The 25,000-nt window shown below is 42.9% G+C and overlaps 1 protein-coding gene across 1 annotated transcript in view; it reads right to left on the bottom strand.

Moving 5' to 3' along the window:
* LOC118398995 (potassium voltage-gated channel subfamily H member 8-like) overlaps positions 1 to 25,000 on the bottom strand; it is an 83,421-nt gene that overhangs the window by 52,695 nt on the left and 5,726 nt on the right. Inside the window, exons 2-5 of the mRNA XM_052472562.1 lie at positions 17,872 to 18,003; positions 13,590 to 13,732; positions 11,295 to 11,529; positions 2,997 to 3,154 (exon numbers count right to left, since the gene is read on the bottom strand). Of these exons, the coding sequence (XP_052328522.1) occupies positions 2,997 to 3,154; positions 11,295 to 11,529; positions 13,590 to 13,732; positions 17,872 to 18,003 (668 nt within the window). The remainder of the gene's footprint in view (positions 1 to 2,996; positions 3,155 to 11,294; positions 11,530 to 13,589; positions 13,733 to 17,871; positions 18,004 to 25,000) is intronic.

Genomic DNA, 25,000 nt, shown 5'->3' with positions numbered 1-25,000 from the left:
ATGTAGGTATCGTTAAAGTGACTGTGCACATATGATGAACAGAGAGTAGCAGAAGCGTAAAAAGAGGGGTTGGTAGGTGGTGGGACACAATGTAGATAGCCCGGTTAGCCAATGTGCGGGAGCACTGATTGGTCGGGCCATTTGGGTAGTATGTACATGAATGTAAAGTGACTATGCATATAAGATAAACAGAGAGTAGCAGCAGTGTAAAAGAGGGGTTGGGGGGGGGGCACACAATGCAAATAGTCAGGGTAACCATTTGGTTACCTGTTCAGGAGTCTTATGGCTTGGGGGTAAATCAGGTGAATTTGAAGTGATTAACCTGAGTCAATACGGTAGCATCTTGGAGGGATGAACCTGACTCCCACCCCTGCTTCAGTACGACAATGTAAACATGTTTCCCATGCCACTAAAGCTCTTGAATTGAATTGAGATGGTACCCGGAGGAGAAGATGGAGAAAGACAGAGGAAAGAGACAGGAAGGAAAGCAACAGAAAGGGACAAAATACGAAATAGAGAGACTGAAGAAAAAAGAAAAGGACAAGGGAAGACAGAGAGAATAAGAGAGAGAGAGTTCATTTCAATTTTGTATATTATCTACTTCACGTGCTTTGGCAATGTTAACATATGTTTCCCATGCCAATAAAGCCCCCTGAATTGAATTGAATTGAGAGAGAGAATGAGTGAGATGGTACAGGGACTTCTTGTCTCATTTTGGTGAAATATGGCCTCCAGCCTTAGCAGGGACATCACTCCAAAAGCTCAACAATTACCCTGCATGCCTGGACTCCCCTGGCGTCACCCCCACCGGCCCCCGGTGCCCACATGCTCAAACCAACCTCCTCTGGGACACCATGGTATTTCCACTAATAGAGTCTGGAACCAAGCAGGGCTTTTGCCTAGAGCACTGGAGCACCCTGTCATTATCTCTCTCTCTGTCTCTCTTTGTCTCTGTCTCTTTCTCTCTCTGTCTCTCTCTCTCTCTGTCTCTCTCTCTCTCTCTGTCTTTCTCTCTCTCTCTCTCTCTCTCTCTCTGTCTCTCTCTCTCCCTCTTTCTCTCTCTCTGTCTCTCTCTCTCTCTCTCTATGTATCTTCTCCCTTTCACTCTTGTGTCGTGTTCACTTCTTCTCCGTCATTGTTTAGTTTAGTGTATTTGATCATTTACAGATACATAATTATTTATTTGATTAAGAATTATCAAGGATAAACACAAAATACTTAATTCCATTGTGGTCCTCTTTCACTATAGCATTTGGCAACTTTGGCATATGTGGCAGCCCCCCCTCCCCTAAAATGGCAGGTCAATTTGGTTATTTGGTCATATAGACACAACATATAAATACTATACACCAAGGAATGCTATTTGGTCATCATTGATGGGCTAGGAGGGATAACTCTGTATCTTCTCACCTTCTCTCTCTCTGTCTCTTTTTCTCGTGTTCTTTCTTTTCTCTGTCATTATGTATCTTTTCCCTCTCTTTTTCTCTCTGTCTCTCCATCCTGACCCAGTCTCAATTAGTCCCAGTGGGATTCCAGGGTTGATTTCCTGCTGTCCTATCATGGAGAAAGGAAACACACACATGGTTTACGTCTATATCCTCCCTGTGTGTGTGTGTGTGTGTGTGTGTGTGTGTGTGTGTGTGTGTGTGTGTGTGTGTGTGTGTGTGTGTGTGTGTGTGTGTGTGTGTGTGTGTGTGTGTGTGTGTGTGTGTGTGTGTGTGTGTGTGTGTGTGTGTGTGTGTGTGCCTGCATTCGTACGTGTGTGTCCCCAGTATATTGGACCAATTTGATTCAGTCACCCCAAAGCAAATAGAGAGGCAGAGGGGGGACCTTTTCTGACAGTCTTTCTCTCAATTACAGACCAGAGACTGATACTTCCTGATTCCTATAATGAAACTAAACCACACAACCAATCAAAGCTCCCCAGCCACATAGAGCAGCGTTTCCCTTGGGTAATATAATTCAACCGCTGAAACTGTTCTAATTTCTCTAGTTCTGCCATGCCACTATTCTCAATGGAACCATAGATATTTTATTATACTAGAATAGTAAAGGCTCTGATGGCACAATGTGATAGAACTGTGTTCCTTGTGCTGTATATGAAATCAATACACAGACACACATGCAGGAGAACCGCCAGTTCCTCTGTGTATAAAGTAGTCAATGCTATCCATTCTTTTCAAATGCCATTTGTGTCTCAGCTCGGGTACTGTAAACACAATACCACTGTATTAGATATTGGATGTATCGAATTACCAATCAATCAAGAAACAGTTGTAAAACAGTAATTATAAACTGGGTGGTTCAAGCCCTGAACTCTGATTGGCTGACAGACATGGTATATCATACTGTATACCACGGGTATGACAATTTTTTTTTTTACTGTTGTAATTACGTTGGTAGCCTGTTTATAATAGCAATAAGGCACCTCTGGGTTTGTGGTATATGGCCAATATACCACGGCTAAGGGCTGTATCCAGGGACTCCGTATTGCGTTGTGCCTAAGAACCACCGTGGTATATTGGCCATATACCACACCCCTTCGTGCCTTATTGCTTAATTATATGACGTTACATTACAAACACAATATTGTGATTAGGTGTTTGTACGGTACTATGTTTTGTCACTTTGAGCTAAATGTTTGAAAAGTTATTTATGAATAAAATGAATATCGTGTTGATTTCTTTAGGTATTGGACTTATTGGGAAACCAATCAATCATGAAACTAATTTACAGTACAATTACATCACTATGACATAACAAATGTGTGATGGAGTGTGCTTGGCAGATTTCATGTCTACATATTGTATTTTGAAAATCTAGTCCTTGCTAATTCAAGGGTTACAATATATCTTCTTCAGTGATTAGGCACAAAACATCACGCATGCTCTCTAAAGCATTTCATTAGCTTTTTAAGTTAATGACAAAAAACACACCACAGCATCACAGTGATTTCATTGGCTAGAGGACCGCTATGGGGTAACCAATTAACTCACCACGCTGACTTTAAAGGCGTAGAGGAGGTCAAAGGGCAGCGCGGCGACCAGGTCGATGATGAACCATGTAGTCATGTAGTGGATGCAGATCAACCGCGCGTTGAAGATCACCTGACCAGACTTACTCACGTACGTGGTACGGAAGCTGAACACAATGTCTGGTAAGGAGAGAGGGAGAGAGAGGAAAGTGAGAAGGAGAAAGGGGAAGGGAGAGAGAGAAAGAGAAAGAGAGTGGGAGGGACAGGGAGAGATAGAGAGGAAGCGAGAGGGAGAGAGCGAGAGGGAGAGCGATATAGAGATGAGAGAGATGAGAGGGAGAGATTGAGAGGGAGAGAGTGAGAGGGAGAGAGATGGAGAGATTGAGAGGGAGAGAGTGAGAGGGAGAGAGATATAGAGAGAGATAGAGAAAAAACAACAAACAACAAAAAATATCTAGTTAACAGAAGAAAGGAAGACAAAATAAGGACAGAAGAAAAAGGAAAAGAAAAAGGACAACAAAGTGAAACCTCTAAAGAAACAAGAGACCATAATACAAGAAACAGCACTATAGAGAGATAGAGAGAGAGAGAGAGACAGAGCGCAGAGGTCAGGATCAGATCAGCTCCTGCATTTTTCAGCATTTTCTTTAAAAAAAGATAGATTAAGAGTTAGATAAACTTGGATTTTTTGTCTGGAACACATACTGGATTCTACCCTCTACAACATAACCCCTACTTCAAATCAAAACTTAAAACCTACAACCTGATTTTGGACGGAATTACGGAATAACCTGGAAGGTTCACAACTAACAAGGATTTTTACTCTATACAGCAAATTCTCTGGAAAACAACAGAAACCTGAAAACACCATCCAACCTGGAACTGAGTGAGTAATGTTTAGTCTGAAACTATATCTTATTTCCAAAAGCCAATAAGAAAAATACACAACATTACTTTATAAGGACTGAATTCTAACATAATTCTGCCAAGCTTGATACAGCTTCAACTAGCACTGACGTGTCAAGTGAGAGGTGTCAAAGCCCATTAGCCCAACAATGGCAGGAGAGTCACACAGTCTACCCCAACCAAATGGAGAGGCCTTAGAAGCTCCCTCCCGCTGTTCAGAGGCAATTAAAATACTGTACCCTTTGCATGTAAAGAATGAGAAGTCAAGAAAAGATTACAAAATGAAGCTCCTTATGGAAAATCAAGAGACACTTTTTGCTGACTATTACAAAAATGGGAACATCAGCAACCTTATCTTCCACACAAACCATCCCCTGGCATGGCACAGTGCTATATTAGCACACTACCCCTCTGTTAAGAGAACCGGGGTTAACGAGGGGTGGAAACTCAGAATACTTGATAACGAGGACTCTGAGTCAAGTAATATAAATATCTATAAGTCCGGAACAGTGATGGTACAGAGTAACCCCAAACAGTTTCAGCTGGACTTTCACCTAATCAAAGAATTAGCCCAACAGGAGAAGCTCTCCCTTGATAAAGATACCCCCACCCCGAGCGGGTCAAACCAGACCTCTTCATTATGTAACACCACAGACGAGCAACCCCCAGCGGAGAGTCAACCTCCCAGCACAGACTACCACTCCCTCATTGAAATGAAGGACAAATTCACCCAGCTGGAGGTAAGACAGGTGGAGCTGGAACAGCAGGTGATTACACTTCAGTCAGCACAGACCCAGACAACAGTCCAGCACAACAACACCCCCTTAACCAGACCCGGAGAGCTGGAGGTGGACAGAGACATATCTGCACTCTGGACTGTGGTGAGACAACTTCAACAGGAGAAAGAGCAGAATCAGGAGAAGAACAGAGCATTAGAGGAGAGGATCAGACTGCTGGTGGAGGAGAGGTTGAGGGGGATGGAGGAGAGGGTGAGGGGGACGGAGGAGAGGTTGAGGGGGACGGCGTGTGACAGAGAACAACCCACTAGAGAGGTGGCCACCCCTACAGAGAAGCCAGCAGAACAGCCCACCCCAGCACCTGACAAAAGTTTCGACACCACAGCAGAACAGTCCACACCAGACCCTGACCATAGAGTCGACACCACAGCAGAACAGACAAATGAAGAACCACAAGCCCAGCGGCTCTCACCCCCTCTGAGCACCCCCCCTGATAGCCCTTCTGACAACCCCCTCACACCCACTGAGGACAAACACAAGACACAGATTGTACTACTTATGGACTCAAATGGGAAATATATAGAAGACATTTTTTTCCCCCCAAACATAGTGTGTCTAAACTCTGGTGTCCAAACACCCAGCGTGCCCTCGACCTTCTGTCTGAGGACCAACTAGGTTCACCCAGCCACATAATAATACACACAGGCACAAACGACCTGAGAGCACAGCAGGAAAGGGTGGCAACAGCACTGAAGGGAGTGATTGAAAAGGCTTCTTCTACTTTCCCCAACGCACAAGTGGTTATCTCCACCCTGCTACCACGAAAAGACTTCCACCCTGCCACAATACAGCGGGTAAACGCAAGTATTTCCCGTGACTGTGCCTCAAAACCAAATGTTTTCCTGGCCCACCACTCCACCCTGGACTTGAACAGCCTCTATGACCAGGTCCACCTCTACAAGGCAGCAGTGCCCACCTTTGCCAGGACTCTAAAGGACATCGCTCTCAAACGTATCCCCAACACTTCACACAGGAGCAACAGATCAATAGACTCCCCACCCAGACCAGCGAGACACCCTCCCAGATCTGCAGGACCCCCTGGACCTACACATAGAGGACCCACGCCAAGAGGAATTACATCCAGACCACAGTACACCCAGACACATCCACACCCCCACCCCAACCAATCAACACCCCCCCACGTCAACCATGCCCACACCCCATTTAGGCCCCTTCAGATCAGACCTATGCCACTCCTGCCCACCCCATGCACCCCACCCCCGCAAAGAGGGCCTCAACATGGAAGCCACACATACGCCCAGGTAGTGAGCGGGCAAACAGTCCCAACCCCCACTCTCACACTCGCCCAAGCCAATGGCATGTACCAGATGCTCAGCAGGCTCTGCTCACACTTACTGGCCTGAGGCCAAACCACGACCAACAACATTGGACACTCTATGGAACAAAAAGCCTTCACTATATTATCCTGGAATATCCAAGGCCTGAGGTCATCTGCCTTTGGCCTAAAGAGCAGAAACCTGGACTTCACCAAAGAAATCGGTAATACAGACATTGTCATCCTGCAAGAAACCTGGTATAGAGGAGATGGACCCACTGGTTGCCCTCTAGGTTACAGAGAGCTGGTAGTCCCATCCACCAAACTACCAGGTGTGAAACAGGGAAGGGACTCAGGGGGTATGCTAATTTGGTATAGAGCAGACCTAACTCACTCCATTAAATTAATCAAAACAGGAACATTCTACATTTGGCTAGAAATTGAAAAGGAAATTATCCTAACAGAGAAAAATGTCCTCCTGTGTGCTACCTATATCCCCCACTAGAATCCCCATATTTTAATGAAGACAGCTTCTCCATCCTGGAGGGCGAAATCAATAATTTCCAGGCCCAGGGACATGTACTAGTCTGTGGCGACCTAAATGCCAGAACCGGACAAGAACCTGACACCCTCAGCACACAGGGGGACAAACATCTGCCTGGAGGTGACAGCATCCCCTCCCACATATGCACCCCCTAGGCACAACTATGACAACATAACCAACAAAAACGGGTCACAACTCCTGCAGCTTTGTCGCACGCTGGGTATGTACATAGTCAACGGTAGGCTTCGAGGGGACTCCTATGGTAGGTACACCTATAGCTCATCTCTTGGCAGTAGTACTGTAGACTACTTTATCACTGACCTCAACCCAGAATCTCTCAGAGCGTTCACAGTCAGTCCACTAACACCCCTATCAGACCACAGCAAAATCACAGTCTACTTAAACAGAGCAATACTCAATCATGAGGCATCAAAGCCAAAGGAACTGAGTAACATTAAGAAATGCTATAGATGGAAGGAATACAGTTTGGAAACCTACCAAAAAACAATTAGGCAACAACAAATTCAATCCCTTTTAGACAATTTCCTGGGTAAAACGTTCCACTGTAATAGTGAAGGTGTAAACTTGGCAGTAGAAAATCTTAACAGTATATTTGACATCTCAGCTTCCCTATCAAATCTAAAAATCTCAACTAGAAAACCGAAGAAAATTAACAATAATGACAAATGGTTTGATGAAGAATGCAAAAATCTAAGAAAGAAATTGAGAAACCTGTCCAACCAAAAACATAGAGACCTGGAAAACCTGAGTCTACGCCTTCACTATGGTGAATCACTAAAACAATACAGAAATACACTACGGAAAAAGAAGGAACAGCATGTCAGAAATCAGCTCAATGTAATTGAAGAATCCATAGACTCTAACCACTTCTGGGAAAATTGGAAAACACTAAACAAACAACAACACGAAGAATTATCTATCCAAAATGGAGATGTATGGGTAAACCACTTCTCCAATCTTTTTGGTTCTATAACAAAGAATAAAGAGCAAAAACATATACATGATCAAATACAGATCTTAGAATCAACTATTAAAGACTACCAGAACCCACTGGATTCTCCAATTACATTGAATGAGTTACAGGACAAAATAAAAACCCTCCAACCCAAAAAGGCTTGTGGTGTCGATGGTATCCTCAATGAAATGATCAAATATACAGACAACAAATTCCAATTGGCTATACTAAAACTCTTTAACATCATACTTAGCTCTGGCATCTTCCCCAATATTTGGAACCAAGGACTGATCACCCCAATCCACAAAAGTGGAGACAAATTTGACCCCAATAACTACCGTGGAATATGTGTCAACAGTAACCTTGGGAAAATCCTCTGCATTATTATTAACAGCAGACTCGTACATTTCCTCAATGAAAACAATGTACTGAGCAAATGTCAAATTGGCTTTTTACCACATTACCGTACAACAGACCATGTATTCACCCTGCACACCCTAATTGACAACCAAACAAACCAAAACAAAGGCAAAGTCTTCTCATGCTTTGTTGATTTCAAAAAGCCTTCGACTCAATCTGGCATGAGGGTCTGCTATACAAACTGATGGAAAGTGGTGTTGGGGGTAAAACATATGACATTATAAAATCCATGTACACAAACAACAAGTGTGCGGTTAAAATTGGCAAAAAACACACCCATTTCTTCACACAGGGTCGTGGGGTTAGACAGGGATGCAGCTTAAGCCCCACCCTCTTCAACATATATATCAACGAATTGGCGCGGGCACTAGAAAAGTCTGCAGCACCCGGCCTCCCCTGCTAGAATCCGAAGTCAAATGTCTGCTGTTTGCTGATGATCTGGTGCTTCTGTCACCAACCAAGGAGGGCCTACAGCAGCACCTAGATCTTATGCACAGATTCTGTCAGACCTGGGCCCTGACAGTAAATCTCAGTAAGACCAAAATAATGGTGTTCCAAAAAGGTCCAGTCACCAGGACCACAAATTCAAATTCCATCTAGACACTGTTGCCCTAGAGCACACAAAAACTATACATACCTTGGCCTAAACATCAGCGCCACAGGTAACTTCCACAAAGCTGTGAACGATCTGAGAGACAAGGCAAGAAGGGCATTCTATGCCATCAAAAGAAACATACATTTCAACATACCAATTAGGATTTGGCAAAAATACTTGAATCAGTCATAGAGCCCATTGCCCTTTATGGTTGTGAGGTCTGGGGTCCGCTCACCAACCAAGACTTCACAAAATGGGACAAACACCAAATTGAGACTCTGCACGCAGAATTCTGCAAAAATATCCTCCGTGTACAACGTAAAACACCAAATAATGCATGCAGAGCAGAATTAGGCCGATACCCACTAATTATCAAAATCCAGAAAAGAGCCATTAAATTCTACAACCACCTAAAAGGAAGCGATTCACAAACCTTCCATAACAAAGCCATCACCTACAGAGAGATGAACCTGGAGAAGAGCAAGCTGGTCCTGGGGCTCTCCTAAGCAAGCTGGTCCTGGGGCTCTGTACACAAACACAAACACACCCTACAGAGCCCCAGGACAACAGCATAATTAGACCCAACCAAATCATGAGAAAACAAAAAGATAATTACTTAACACATTGGAAAGAATTAACAAAGAAACAGAGCAAACTAGAATGCTATTTGGCCCTACACAGAGAGTACACAGCGGCAGAATACCTGACCACTGTGACTGACCCAAAATTAAGGAAAGCTTTGACTATGTACAGACTCAGTGAGCATAGCCTTGCTATTGAGAAAGGCCGCCGTAGGCAGACATGGCTCTCAAGAGAAGACAGGCTATGTGCTCACTGCCCACAAAATGAGGTGGAAACTGAGCTGCACTTCCTAACCTCCTAACACAGATCCACAAAGAAATCGAAAACAAATCCAATTTTGAAAAACTCCCATATCTACTGGGTGAAATTCCACAGTGTGCCATCACAGCAGCAAGATTTGTGACCTGTTGCCACGAGAAAAGGGCAACCAGTGAAGAACAAACACCATTGTAAATACAACCCATATTTATGCTTATTTATTTTATCTTGTGTCCTTTAACTATTTGTACATTGTATATATATATATATATATATATAATATGACATTTGTAATGTCTTTACTGTTTTGAAACTTCTGTATGTGTAATGTTTACTGTTCATTTTTGTTGTTTTTCACCTTATATATTCACTTTGTATGTTGTCTACCTCACTTGCTTTGGCAATGTTAACACATGTTTCCCATGCCAATAAAGCCCTTGAATTGAATTGAAATTAGAGAGGAAGAGAGAGGGGGAGAGCGAGAGAGATATAGAGAGAGATAGAGAGAGAGAGATAGAGAGGGAGAGCGAGGAAGAGAGAGGGAGAGAGAGGTGGGGTTATAGATCCATGACTTACTGTCAGATTATGTAATACTACAAGTGTCATAGGTTACTGAGCTGCTGGACCATAAACTATTCACCCTGTCCCTAACACTGTCCATAACCCTAACACTGTCCCTAACACTGTCCATAACCATAACACTGTCTATAACCCTAACACTGTCCATAACCCTAACACTGTCCATAACCCTAACACTGTCCCTAACACTGTCCATAACCATAACACTGTCTATAACCCTAACACTGTCCCTAACACTGTCCATAACCCTAACACTGTCTATAACCCTAACACTGGCCCTAACACTGTCCCTAACATTGTCCATAACCCTAACACTGTCCATAACCCTAACACTGTCCCTAACATTGTCCATAACCCTAACACTGTCCCTAACATTGTCCATAACCCTAACACTGTCCATAACCCTAACACTGTCCCTAACACTGTCCATAACCATAACACTGTCTATAACCCTAACACTGGCCCTAACACTGTCCCTAACACTGTCCATAACCCTAACACTGTCTATAACCCTAACACTGGCCCTAACACTGTCTATAACCCTAACACTGGCCCTAACACTGTCCCTAACATTGTCCATAACCCTAACACTGTCCCTAACACTGTCCATAACCATAACACTGTCCATAACCCTAACACTGTCCATAACACTGTCCATAACCCTAACACTGTCCATAACCCTAACACTGTCCCTAACACTGTCCATAACCATAACACTGTCTATAACCCTAACACTGGCCCTAACACTGTCCCTAACACTGTCCATAACCCTAACACTGTCTATAACCCTAACACTGGCCCTAACACTGTCCCTAACACTGTCCATAACCCTAACACTGTCTATAACCCTAACACTGGCCCTAACACTGTCCCTAACATTGTCTATAACCCTAACACTGGCCCTAACACTGTCCATAACCCTAACACTGTCCCTAACCCTAACACTGACCCTAACACTGTCCCTAACCCTAACACTGTCCCTAACCCTAACTGGCCTGGCTACCTATCCACATCGTTCCGGCCAAACGCCACGCCCACTAACGTTTCTTCTCCACGAGTCTGGATGTGATCTTTCCCCGATGACTTCTCATATGCAAATACATTCAAATTGTTCTGATTGCTCGCAGAAACCGATGGGTTGGACCAGAGCCGACCTACACAAATCTTGAATCACGTAATTTTGATGTCAGCACAAACAACTTCTAGGATGTTATATTCAGATTGATGTATGAAGCGATCAATAGAGCAGCGGAATTCAATTCAGGATGAGTCACTAGGCAAAACCCTATCCAAAGCCTAACCCTAACCCCAACCCCAAACTCTGACCCCACCCCACTCCACCCAACCCCAAACCCCTCTCCCACACACATATGACCCTCCCCTATACCTATAATAAAGAGTATCTCCACGGCAACGTCGCTGACTGAAGTGCTCCTGGTGAGGTCATCGTCACCGATGAAGCAGACATTGTAGGGCACTGTCACGGCAACGTAGAAGGTGGCCAGCAGGATCAGCCAATCCCAGCCTGCCTTGAAGGTGCTGAAGTGAAGCAGGATGAACTTGGACTTCTTGGCGTCCGCAACCTTGTACTCCGGCAGAGCAGGGGGGTCCCCAAACACATTCTGATGGGATGAAAGGAGAACACATTCTGGTTGGATTAAAGGAGAGGGGAACACATTCTGATAGGGTGAAAGGAGAGGGGTATACATTCTGATTGGATGAAAGGAGAGGGGAATACATTCTGATTGGATGAAAGGAGAGGGGAATACATTCTGATTGGATGAAAGGAGAGGGGAATACATTCTGATTGGATGAAAGGAGAGGGGAATTACATTCTGATTGGATGAAAGGAGAGGGGAACACATTCTGACTGGATGAAAGGAGAGGGGAATACATTCTGATTGGGTGAAAGGAGAGGGGAATATATTCTGATTGGATGAAAGGGGAGCACATTCTGACTGGATGAAAGGAGAGGGGAATACATTCTGATTGGATGAAAGGAGAGGGGAATACATTCTGATTGGATGAAAGGGGAACACATTCTGACTGGATGAAAGGAGAGGGGAACACATTCTGACTGGATGAAAGGAGAACACATTCTGACTGGATGAAAGGAGAGGGGAATACATTCTGATTGGATGAAAGGGGAACACATTCTGACTGGATGAAAGAACAGGGGATGGGGGATGAGGGTTCAATAATAATTTTGTTGAAGTAGTCAAAGAACACTGATATGCTTCTGTGTGAAGGGGGGTGGAGGGTTGGAGGAGTTGGTATCAAGAAAACAGATTAAAAACCTATCCAAGATGTATATATCCAAAGATGTATATATTTATTTCAGTTGGGTCAGTCCCCCACTTATTTTTTTAGCTTTACTGAAAACTGTTAAAAGACGGGGAGGGGGAGTGGGCAGGTTTCAAACCCATGTCAACTCTGGCATACATGTGTGCCGGGGTCAGCAGCTATAACCACTGGACCACACAGGTCACACTAAAACTCACTGGTAGAAAAAAAGGATAGGACCATCCACTAAAACATTGTTGCTATGATTTGAGTAAAGTAGTGGCAGGTGCTCTCATCGCTGTTATTTGTTTGTTGTTAGGGTGTGTAGTGTTGGTTGTTAGGTTGAGTAATGTTTGTTGTTAGGGTGTGTAGTGTTGGTTGTTATGGTGTGTAGTGTTGGTTGTTAGGGTGTGTAGTGTTGGTTGTTAGGGTGAGTAATGTTTGTTGTTAGGGTGTGTAGTGTTGGTTGTTATGGTGTGTAGTGTTGGTTGTTAGGATGTGTAGTGTTGGTTGTTAGGGTGAGTAATGTTTGTTGTTAGGGTGTGTAATGTTTGTTGTTACGGTGTGCAGTGTTGGTTGTTAGGGTGAGTAATGTTTGTTGTTAGGGTGTGTAGTGTTGGTTGTTATGGTGTGTAGTGTTGGTTGTTAGGGTGTGTAGTGTTGGTTGTTAGGGTGAGTAATGTTTGTTGTTAGGGTGTGTAATGTTTGTTGTTAGGGTGTGTAGTGTTGGTTGTTAGGGTGTGTAATGTTTGTTAGGGTGTGTAGTGTTGGTTGTTAGGGTGTGTAGTGTTTGTTGTTAGGGTGTGTAGTGTTGGTTGTTAGGGTGTGTAGTGTTTGTTGTTAGGGTGTGTAGTGTTGGTTGTTATGGTGTGTAGTGTTGGTTGTTAGGGTGTGTAGTGTTGGTTGTTAGGGTGTGTAGTGTTGGTTGTTAGGGTGTGTAATGTTTGTTGTTACGGTGTGCAGTGTTGGTTATTATGGTGTGTAGTGTTGGTTATTATGGTGTGTAATGTTTGTTGTTAAGGTGTGTAATGTTTGTTGTTAAGGTGTGTAGTGTTGGTTGTTATGGTGTGTAGTGTTGGTTGTAAGGGTGTGTAGTGTTGGTTGTAAGGGTGTGTAGTGTTGGTTGTTAGGGTGTGTAGTGTTGGTTGTTAGGGTGAGTAATGTTTGTTGCTAGGGTGTGTAGTGTTGGTTGTTAGGGTGTGTAATGTTTTGTTGTTAGGGTGTGTAGTGTTGGTTGTTAGGGTGTGTAGTGTTTGTTGTTAGGATGTGTAATGTTTGTTGTTAGGGTGTGTAGTGTTGGTTGTTAGGGTGTGTAGTGTTGGTTGTTAGGGTGTCTAGTGTTTGTTATTAGGGTGTGTAGTGTTGGTTGTTAGGGTGAGTAATTTAAGGTGTGTTTTACCTTGTTGAGTTTGATCTTACTCTTCTTCTTCTTCTTGTTGTCTTTGCTGTGGGGTTGACCAGAGATGTGGTAGAGTACAGTGCTTCTCCGCAGACGAGTAGAACTGAATGAAGAACCAGTCTTCACCCGTCCTCGTCGGCACTCTACACACACACACACACATAGATAGATATCCCTCTAGTGGTGTGGGGGCTGTACTTTGGCAAAGTGGATGGGGTTATATCCTGCCTGTTTGGCCCTGTCCGAGGGTATCATCGGATGGTGCCACAGTGTCTCCTGACCCCTCCTGTCTCAGCCTCCAGTACTTATGCTGCAGTAGTTTATGTGTCGGGGGGCTAGGGTCAGTCTGTTATATCTGGAGTATTTCTCCTGTCTTATCCGGTGTCCTGTGTGAATTTAAGTATGCTCTCTCTAATTCTCTCTTTCTCTCTTTCTTTCTTTCGCTCTCTCTGAGGACCTGAGCCCTTGGACCATGCCCCAGGACTACCTGGCATGATGACTCCTTGCTGTCCCCAGTCCACCTGGCCGTGCTGCTGCTCCAGTTTCAACTGTTCTGCCTGCGGCTATGGAACCCTGACCTGTTCACCGGACATGCTACCTGTCCCAGACCTGCTGTTTTCAACTCTCTAGAGACAGCAGGAGCGGTGGAGATACTCTCAATGATCGGCTATGAAAAGCCAACTGACATTTACTCCTGAGGTGCTAACTTGTTGCACCCTCGACAACTACTGTGATTATTATTATTTGACCATGCTGGTCATTTATGAACATTTGAACATCTTGGCCATGTTCTGTTATAATCTCCACCCGGCACAGCCAGAAGAGGACTGGCCACCCCTCATAGCCTGGTTCCTCTCTAGGTTTCTTCCTAGGTGTTGGCCTTTCTAGAGAGTTTTTCCTAGCCACCGTGCTTCTACACCTGCATTGCTTGCTGTTTGGGGTTTTAGGCTGGGTTTCTGTACAGCACTTTGATATATCAGCTGATGTAAGAAATATAAATACATTTGATTTGATTTGATTGCTATTTAACAGTCTGATGGCCTGGTGATAGAAGCTGTTTATCAATCTCGGTCCCAGAATCAATGCACTTGTATTGTCTCCGCCTTCTAAATGGTAGCAGGGTAAACAGGCCGTGGCTGAGGACCTTGATGATCTTTTATTTGATTGAACCTTTACTTCAGTAGGAAAGTCTGTTAAGAAGAAATTCTTATTTTACAATGATGGCCTAACGTTGGGCCAATTGTGCGAAGGCCTATGGGACTCCCGATCACGGCCGGTTGAGATACAGCCCGGGATTGAACCAGGGTCAGTAGTGATGCCTCTAGCGCTGAGATGCTTACATACAGTGCCTTGCGAAAGTATTCGGCCCCCTTGAACTTTGCGACCTTTTGCCACATTTCTGGCTTCAAACATAAAGATATAAAACTGTATTTTTTTGTGAAGAATCAACAACAAGTGGGACACAATCATGAAGTGGAACGACATTTATTGGATATTTCAAACTTTTTTAACAAATCAAAAACTGAAAAATTGGGCGTGCAAAATTATTCAGCCCCCTTAAGTTAATACTTTGTAGCGCCACCTTTTGCTGCGATTACAGCTGTAAGTCGCTTGGGGTATGTCTCTATCAGTTTTGCACATCGAGAGACTGACATTTTTTCCCATTCCTCCTTGCAAAACAGCTTGAGCTCAGTGAGGTTGGATGGAGAGCATTTGTTTTCAGTTCAGCAGTTCAGCAGTTTTCAGTTCTTTCCACAGATTCTCGATTGGATTCAGGTCTGGACTTTGACTTGGCCATTCTAACACCTGGATATGTTTATTTTTGAACCATTCCATTGTAGATTTTGCTTTATGTTTTGGATCATTGTCTTGTTGGAAGACAAATCTCAGTCCCAGTCTCAGGTCTTTTGCAGACTCCATCAGGTTTTCTTCCAGAATGGTCCTGTATTTGATTCCATCCATCTTCCCATCAATTTTAACCATCTTCCCTGTCCCTGCTGAAGAAAAGCAGGCCCAAACCATGATGCTGCCACCACCATGTTTGACAGTGGGGATGATGTGTTCAGGGTGATGAGCTGTGTTGCTTTTACGCCAAACTTAACGTTTTGCATTGTTGCCAAAAATTTCAATTTTGGTTTCATCTGACCAGAGCACCTTCTTCCACATGTTTGGTGTGTCTCCCAGGTGGCTTGTGGCAAACTTTAAACAACACTTTTTATGGATATCTTTAAGAAATGGCTTTCTTCTGGCCACTCTTCCATAAAGGCCATATTTGTGCAATATATACGACTGATTGTTGTCCTATGGACAGAGTCTCCCACTTCAGCTGTAGATCTCTGCAGTTCATCCAGAGTGATCATGGGCCTCTTGGCTGCATCTCTGATCAGTCTTCTCCTTGTATGAGCTGAAAGTTTAGAGGGACGGCCAGGTCTTGGTAGATTTGCAGTGGTCTGATACTCCTTCCATTTCAATATTATCGCTTGCACAGTGCTCCTTGGGATGTTTAAAGCTTGGGAAATCTTTTTGTATGCAAATCCGGCTTTAAACTTCTTCACAACAGTATCTCGGACCTGCCTGGTGTGTTCCTTGTTCTTCATGATGCTCTCTGCGCTTTTAACGGACCTCTGAGACTATCACAGTGCAGGTGCATTTATACGGAGACTTGATTACACACAGGTGGATTCTATTTATCATCATTAGTCAATTAGGTCAACATTGGATCATTCAGAGATCCTCACTGAACTTCTGGAGAGAGTTTGCTGCACTGAAAGTAAAGGGGCTGAATAATTTTGTACGCCTAATTTTTCAGTTTTTGATTTGTTAAAAAAGTTTGAAATATCCAATAAATGTCGTTCCACTTCATGATTGTGCCCCACTTGTTGTTGATTCTTCACAAAAAAATACAGTTTTATATCTTTATGTTTGAAGCCTGAAATGTGACAAAAGGTCGCAAAGTTCAAGGGGGCCGAATACTTTCGCAAGGCACTGTAGGTATTCCTCATATCCAGGTGGGCTAGGGTAGTGTGCAGTGCCACTCGAGGTATGGACAGGAGAGATGGTATGAGAGAGGGGGAGAGAGGAGGTATGGACAGGAGAGATGGTATGAGAGAGGTGGAGAGAGGAGGAAGTATGGACAGGAGAGATGGTATGACAGAGGGGGAGAGAGGAGGAGGTACGGACAGGAGAGATGGTATGAGAGAGGGGGAGAGAGGAGGAGGTATGGACAGGAGAGATGGAAAGTGAGAGGGATGCTAGAGGAGGCAGTATGAAGAGTAGAGATGGAAAGAGAGAGAGAAAGTGAGAGATAAAGGGGGGAAACAGGGAGAGAAGATAGGAAGCGAGGGACAGAGAGGTAGGTAGGCAGAGATGGGGATGTAGGGGGGTGAGAAGGACAAAGAGGTATGTAGGGAAAGATGGGGAGGGAGGGATAGAGAGGCAGATAGGGAGAGATGGGGAGGGAGGGAGGGAGGGATGGGTGAGAAGGACAAAGAGGTAGGTAGAAAGAGATGGGGGAGAGGGTCAGAGAGGGAGGGAGGGACAAATAGGTTGGTAGAGAGAGATGGGGAGGGGGAGAGGGACAGAGAGGTAGGTAGGTAGGTAGGTAGGTAGGTAGGTAGGTAGGTAGGTAGGTAGGGGGAAAGAGAGACAAATGCAAAGGGAGCGAAGATGGGAACAAGGGAGCAAGAGAGGGAGGGGTTGTTGACGACACAGAGATTGGGGTCCCCTGTTCGGCACACAAAATCCAATCTGCCTGAAGGTGTGTGTGTGTGTGTGTGTGTGCGTGGGTGTGTACGCTTGCGTGTGTGTGTGCGAATGTGGGTGTTAAGATGGGTTTCCCTTGCCTGGATTCAGATGATCTGTGCATTGCTTTTGCAATACTGACAAAAACACACACTTCTTCAGAGCTGTGTTTTCTGTTATCTCAGTACTGATGCTGACAACATTTACAATGCTAATTGTTGAACAATGAACATGCAGATGCAATATAGAATAACATGTACAATCCAGTCATTACTCCCCGCTTTTATCTCTCCTAAAGCATGTGCAGCATCAGGCTTTTTCTTTGTGTAAAAAGTACATCATTACGTGAATAAAAATAAACCATGTTTTTGTTTGTTGTTTTGTTGGAATGTACAGTAATGAAAGTAATTAGACACCGAGCCGTGAGGGGAGGAGATGAGGAATGAGCAAAAACATTATTGACTGCAGATACACACACACGCGCGCAAGCACCACGCATGCATGTGCGCACACACCCCCCCACACACACACACACACTGACCTTCTCGCCTGTCCTCTGGCATGGCCTTGGCCTTGGTGTCTGTGATGTCTTTATATGAAGCCAGGAAGAGCACCACGTCTCCCTTCTCATTCTTAATGGGGACAATTTCCAGCAGGCACCAGAACAACGATGCTGCAGTACACACACACACACACACACACACACACACACACACACACACACACACACACACACACACACACACACACACACACACACACACACACACACACACACACACACACACACACACACACACACACACACACACACACACACACACACACACACACACACACACACGTTATACACATGATACACATACAGTGGAGTAGGGTGAAGTTGCCCCTAGATGCTGATCTTGAGTCAGTTTAGCATTTTCCCCAGTAATGGTTAATGTTAGGCTTGGGGGAAGCTGATCTTAGATCTGTAACTAAGGGAAACTTCTCCCCACAGCCACACTACAGTATAGACATGCTACTGTACATGTGACCAATCATCTGAAATAAGGCTCAACATCTGATTAGTTGATCTAATGTTTTTGGCAGTTTTACTTTTTATGTAAATACAGATTAAGAGCTTCAAAACGTTGTATCATACGCTGCACAACACATGTTATAATCACATCTAATACAGTCAAAACACATTATAATCACATTACAAATCAAAGCACATTATAATCACATTACAAATCAAGGCACATTATAATCACATTACAAATCAAGACACATTATAATCATATTACAAATCAAGACACATTATAATCACATTACAAATCAAGACACATTATAATCATATTACAAATCAAGACACATTATAATCATATTACAAATCAAGACACATTATAATCATATTACAAATCAAGACACATTATAATCATATTACAAATCAAGACACATTATAATCATATTACAAATCAAGACACATTATAATCATATTACAAATCAAGACACATTATAATCATATTACAAATCAAGACACATTATAATCATATTACAAATCAAGGACACATTATAATCACATTACAAATCAAGACACATTATAATCATATTACAAATCAAGACACATTATAATCATATTACAAATCAAGACACATTATAATCATATTACAAATCAAGACACATTATAATCACATTACAAATCAAGACACATTATAATCATATTACAAATCAAGACACATTATAATCATATTACAAATCAAGACACATTATAATCACATTACAAATCAAGACACATTATAATCATATTACAAATCAAGACACATTATAATCATATTACAAATCAAGACACATTATAATCATATTACAAATCAAGACACATTATAATCATAACAAATCAAGACACATTATAATCAATTACAAATCAAGACACATTATAATCATATTACAAATCAAGACACATTATAATCATATTACAAATCAAGACACATTATAATCATATTACAAATCAAGACACACATTATAATCATTACAAATCAAGACACATTATAATCATATTACAAATCAAGACACATTATAATCATATTACAAATCAAGACACATTATAATCATATTACAAATCAAGACACATTATAATCATATTACAAATCAAGACACATTATAATCATATTACAAATCAAGACACATTATAATCACAAAAATCAAATCATATTACAAGACACATTATAATCATATTACAAATCAAGACACATTATAATCATATTACAAATCAAAACACATTATAATCATATAAAATCAAGACACATTATAATCACAAATCAAGACACATTATAATCAAATCAAGGCATTATAATCAAATCAAGACACATTATAATCATATTACAAATCAAGACACATATACACATTATAATCATATTACAAATCAAGACATTATAATCATATTACAAATCAAGACACATTATAATCACATTACAAATCAAGACACATTATAATCACATTACAAATCAAGACACATTATAATCATATTACAAATCAAGACACATTATAATCACATTACAAATCAAGACACATTATAATCATATTACAAATCAAAACACATTATAATCATATTACAAATCAAGACACATTATAATCATATTACAAATCAAGACACATTATAATCACATTACAAATCAAGGCACATTATAATCATATTACAAATCAAGACACATTATAATCACATTACACATCAAAACACATTTTAATCACATTACAAATCAAAACACATTATAATCACATTACACATCAAAACACATTTTAATCACATTACAAATCAAAACACATTTTAATAATATTACAAATCAAGTTATGTAATACAGACAACAGATTATTCTTTGAAGCATGCAGATATGTACAGTATAATAAAGATGCATGAAAGCAGTCAAACACACATTCCCTAAAACCCTAGCAGGAGTTCTGTAGGTGTATCTGTGTGTTCTTGCACACTATTCCCCAGGCACACTATGCCCCAAGGACCGTTTAAGATTGGCCTCTTTTTTCCATTTTCACCTAAAATGACATACCCAAATCCTGATCCAATGAACCATTGTATTTCGGTTCAACATTTTGTTTCAAGACTGCACAAATGTGCCAAATTTGTTTATTAATAACTTTTCATGTTCAAAACTGTGCACTCTCCTCAAACAATAGCATGGTATTATTTCACTGTAATAGCTACTCTAAATTGGACAGTGTATTTAGATTAACAAGAATTTAAGATTTCTACCAATATTAGATATGTCTTTGTCCTGGGAAATGTTCTTGTTACTTACAACCTCATGCTAATCGCATTAGCCTACGTTAGCTCAACCGTCCCGCAATATCTAAGTCATGGGATCTCTGCAAGAATGATGCAATCTTGGTAAATAATGGTAAATCTGACAATTGAGGTGAATATTGTATATGTGTGTAGTCTAGTGTGTAAGTGTGGGCATATGTGTGTGTGAAGTGTATAAAATATGTTAGTCTGTGTGCTTCAGACTTTATGAATGTGCTCTCTGTCAAGAATAGTATGTAATGTACTGTATGTAGTATGAATAGTATGTAATGTACAGTATGTAATATGAATAGTATGTAATGTACTGTATGTAATATGAATAGTATGTAATGTACTGTATGTAGTATGAATAGTATGTAATGTACTGTATGTAGTATGAATAGTATGTAATGTACTGTATGTAGTATGAATAGTATGTAATGTACTTTATGTAATATGAATAGTATGTAATGTACGGTTTGTAATATGAATAGTATGTAATGTACAGTATGTAGTATGAATAGTATGTATGTAGTATGAATAGTATGTAATGTACTGTATGTAATATGAATAGTATGTAATGTACTTTATGTAATATGAATAGTATGTAATGTACGGTATGTAATATGAATAGTATGTATGTAATATGAATAGTATATAATGTACTGTATGTAGTATGGATAGTATGTAATGTACCTTATTTATTTAAAAAAAATCACCTTTATTTAACCAGGTAGGCTAGTTGAGAACAAGTTCTCATTTACAACTGCGACCTGGCCAAGATAAAGCAAAGCAGTGCGACACAAACAACACAGAGTTACACATGGAATAAACAAGCGTACTGTCAATAACACAATAGGAAAAAAAATAAAGTCTATATACAGTGTGTGCAAATGGCGTGAAGAGGTAAGCCAATAAATAGGCCATAGTAGTGAAGTAACTAGAATTTAGCAGATTAACACTGGAGTGATAGATGAGCAGATGAAGATGTGCAAGTATAAATACTGGTGTGCAAAAGAACAGAAAAGTCAATAAAAACAATATGGGGATGAGGTAGGTAGATTGGGTGGGCTATTTACAGATGGGCTATGTACAGCTGCAGTGATCGGTTAACTGCTCAGATAGCTGATGTTTAAAGTTGGTGAGGGAAATATAAGTCTCCAGCTTCAGCAATTTTTGCAATTCATTCCAGTCACTGGCAGCAGAGAACCGGAAGGAAATGCGGCCAAAGGAGGTGTTGGCTTTGGGGATGACCAGTGAGATATACCTGCTGGAGCGCGTGCTACGGGTGGGTGTTGTTATCGTGACCAGTGAGCTGTGATAAGGCGGAGCTTTACCTAGCATAGACTTACAGTGAGGGAAAAAAGTATTTGATCCCCTGCTGATTTTGTACATTTTCCCATTGAGAAAGAAATGATCAGTCTATTAATTGGTAGGTTTATTTGAACAGTGAGAGACAGAATAACAACAAAAAAATCCAGAAAAATGCATGTCAAAAATGTTATAAATTGATTTGCATTTTAATGAGGGAAATAAGTATTTGACCCCCTCTCAATCAGAAAGATTTCTGGCTCCCAGGTGTCTTTTATACAGGTAACGAGCTGAGATTAGGAGCACACTCTTAAAGGGAGTGCTCCTAATCTCAGTTTGTTACCTGTATAAAAGACACCTGTCCACAGAAGCAATCAATCAATCAGATTCCAAACTCTCCAAGACCAAAGAGCTCTCTAATGTCATGGACAAGATTGTAGACCTACACAAGGCTGGAATGGGCTACAAAACCATCGCCAAGCAGCTTGATGAGAAGGTGACAACAGTTGGTGCGATTATTCACAAATGGAAAAAACACAAAGAACTGTCAATCATCCTCAGCCAAGGTACCCCTGCTCAAGAAAGCACATATACATGCCCTTCTAAAGTTTGCCAATGAACATCTGAATGATTCAGAGGACAACTGGGTGAAAGTGTTGTGGTCAGATGAGACCAAAATGGAGCTCTTTGGCATCAACTCAAGTCGCCGTGTTTGGAGGAGGAGGAATGCTGCCTATGACCCCAAGAACACCATCCCCACCGTCAAACATGGAGGTGGAAAAATTTACATTACATTTACATTTAAGTCATTTAGCAGACGCTCTTATCCAGAGCGACTTACAAATTGGATTACTTATCCTATCCTAGGAATTCCTTAAAGAGGTGGGGTTTCAGGTGTCTCCGGAAGGTGGTGATTGACTCCGCTGTCCTGGCGTCGTGAGGGAGTTTGTTCCACCATTGGGGGGCCAGAGCAGCGAACAGTTTTGACTGGGCTGAGCGGGAACTGTACTTCCTCAGTGGTAGGGAGGCGAGCAGGCCAGAGGTGGATGAACGCAGTGCCCTTGTTTGGGTGTAGGGCCTGATCAGAGCCTGGAGGTACTGAGGTGCCGTTCCCCTCACAGCTCCGTAGGCAAGCACCATGGTCTTGTAGCGGATGCGAGCTTCAACTGGAAGCCAGTGGAGAGAGCAGAGGAGCGGGGTGACGTGAGAGAACTTGGGAAGGTTGAACACCAGACGGGCTGCGGCGTTCTGGATGAGTTGTAGGGGTTTAATGGCACAGGCAGGAGCCCAGCCAACAGCGAGTTGCAGTAGTCCAGACGGGAGATGACAAGTGCCTGGATTAGGACCTGCGCCGCTTCCTGTGTGAGGCAGGGTCGTACTCTGCGGATGTTGTAGAGCATGAACCTACAGGAACGGGCCACCGCCTTGATGTTAGTTGAGAACGACAGGGTGTTGTCCAGGATCACGCCAAGGTTCTTAGCGCTCTGGGAGGAGGACACAGTGGAGTTGTCAACCGTGATGGCGAGATCATGGAACGGGCAGTCCTTCCCCGGGAGGAAGAGCAGCTCCGTCTTGCCGAGTTCAGCTTGAGGTGGTGATCCGTCATCCACACTGATATGTCTGCCAGACATGCAGAGATGCGATTCGCCACCTGGTCATCAGAAGGGGGAAAGGAGAAGATTAATTGTGTGTCGTCTGCATAGCAATGATAGGAGAGACCATGTGAGGTTATGACAGAGCCAAGTGACTTGGTGTATAGCGAGAATAGGAGAGGGCCTAGAACAGAGTCCTGGGGACACCAGTGGTGAGAGCGTGGTGAGGAGACAGATTCTCGCCACGCCACCTGGTAGGAGCGACCTGTCAGGTAGGACGCAATCCAAGCGTGGGCCGCGCCGGAGATGCCCAACTCGGAGAGGGTGGAGAGGAGGATCTGATGGTTCACAGTATCGAAGGCAGCCGATAGGTCTAGAAGGATGAGAGCAGAGGAGAGAGAGTTAGCTTTAGCGGTGCGGAGCGCCTCCGTGATACAGAGAAGAGCAGTCTCAGTTGAATGACTAGTCTTGAAACCTGACTGATTTGGATCAAGAAGGTCATTCTGAGAGAGATAGCGGGAGAGCTGGCCAAGGACGGCACGTTCAAGAGTTTTGGAGAGAAAAGAAAGAAGGGATACTGGTCTGTAGTTGTTGACATCGGAGGGATCGAGTGTAGGTTTTTTCAGAAGGGGTGCAACTCTCGCTCTCTTGAAGACGGAAGGGACGTAGCCAGCGGTCAGGGATGAGTTGATGAGCGAGGTGAGGTAAGGGAGAAGGTCTCGGAAATGGTCTGGAGAAGAGAGGAGGGGATAGGGTCAAGCGGGCAGGTTGTTGGACAGCCGGCCGTCACAAGACGCGAGATTTCATCTGGAGAGAGAGGGAGAAAGAGGTCAGAGCACAGGGTAGGGCAGTGTGAGCAGAACCAGCGGTGTCGTTTGACTTAGCAAACGAGGATCGGATGTCGTCGACCTTCTTTTCAAAATGGTTGACGAAGTCATCTGCAGAGAGGGAGGGGGGGGGGGAGGATTCAGGAGGGAGGAGAAGGTGGCAAAGAGCTTCCTAGGGTTAGAGGCAGATGCTTGGAATTTAGAGTGGTAGAAAGTGGCTTTAGCAGCAGAGCCAGAGGAGGAAAATGTAGAGAGGAGGGAGTGAAAGGATGCCAGGTCCGCAGGGAGGCGAGTTTTCCTCCATTTCCGCTCGGCTGACCGGAGCCCCATTATGCTTTGGGGGTGTTTTTCTGCTAAGGGGACAGGACAACTTCACCGCATCAAAGGGGCGATGGACAGGGCCATGTACCGTCAAATCTTGGGTGGGAACCTCCTTCCCTCAGCCAGGGCATTGAAAATGGGTCATGGATGGGTATTCCAGCATGACAATGACCCAAAACACATGGCCAAGGCAACAAAGGAGTGGCTCAAGAAGAAGCACATTAAGGTCCTGGAGTGGCCTAGCCAGTCTCCAAACCTTAATCCCATAGAAAATCTGTGGAGGGAGCTGAAGGTTCGAGTTGCCAAACATCAGCCTCGAAACCTTAATGACTTGGCGAAGATCTG

The sequence above is a fragment of the Oncorhynchus keta genome, chromosome 20, assembly GCF_023373465.1.
Source record: "Oncorhynchus keta strain PuntledgeMale-10-30-2019 chromosome 20, Oket_V2, whole genome shotgun sequence".
NCBI classification, from domain to species: domain Eukaryota; kingdom Metazoa; phylum Chordata; class Actinopteri; order Salmoniformes; family Salmonidae; genus Oncorhynchus; species Oncorhynchus keta.
This window is presented reverse-complemented; position numbering and strand designations above follow the sequence as displayed.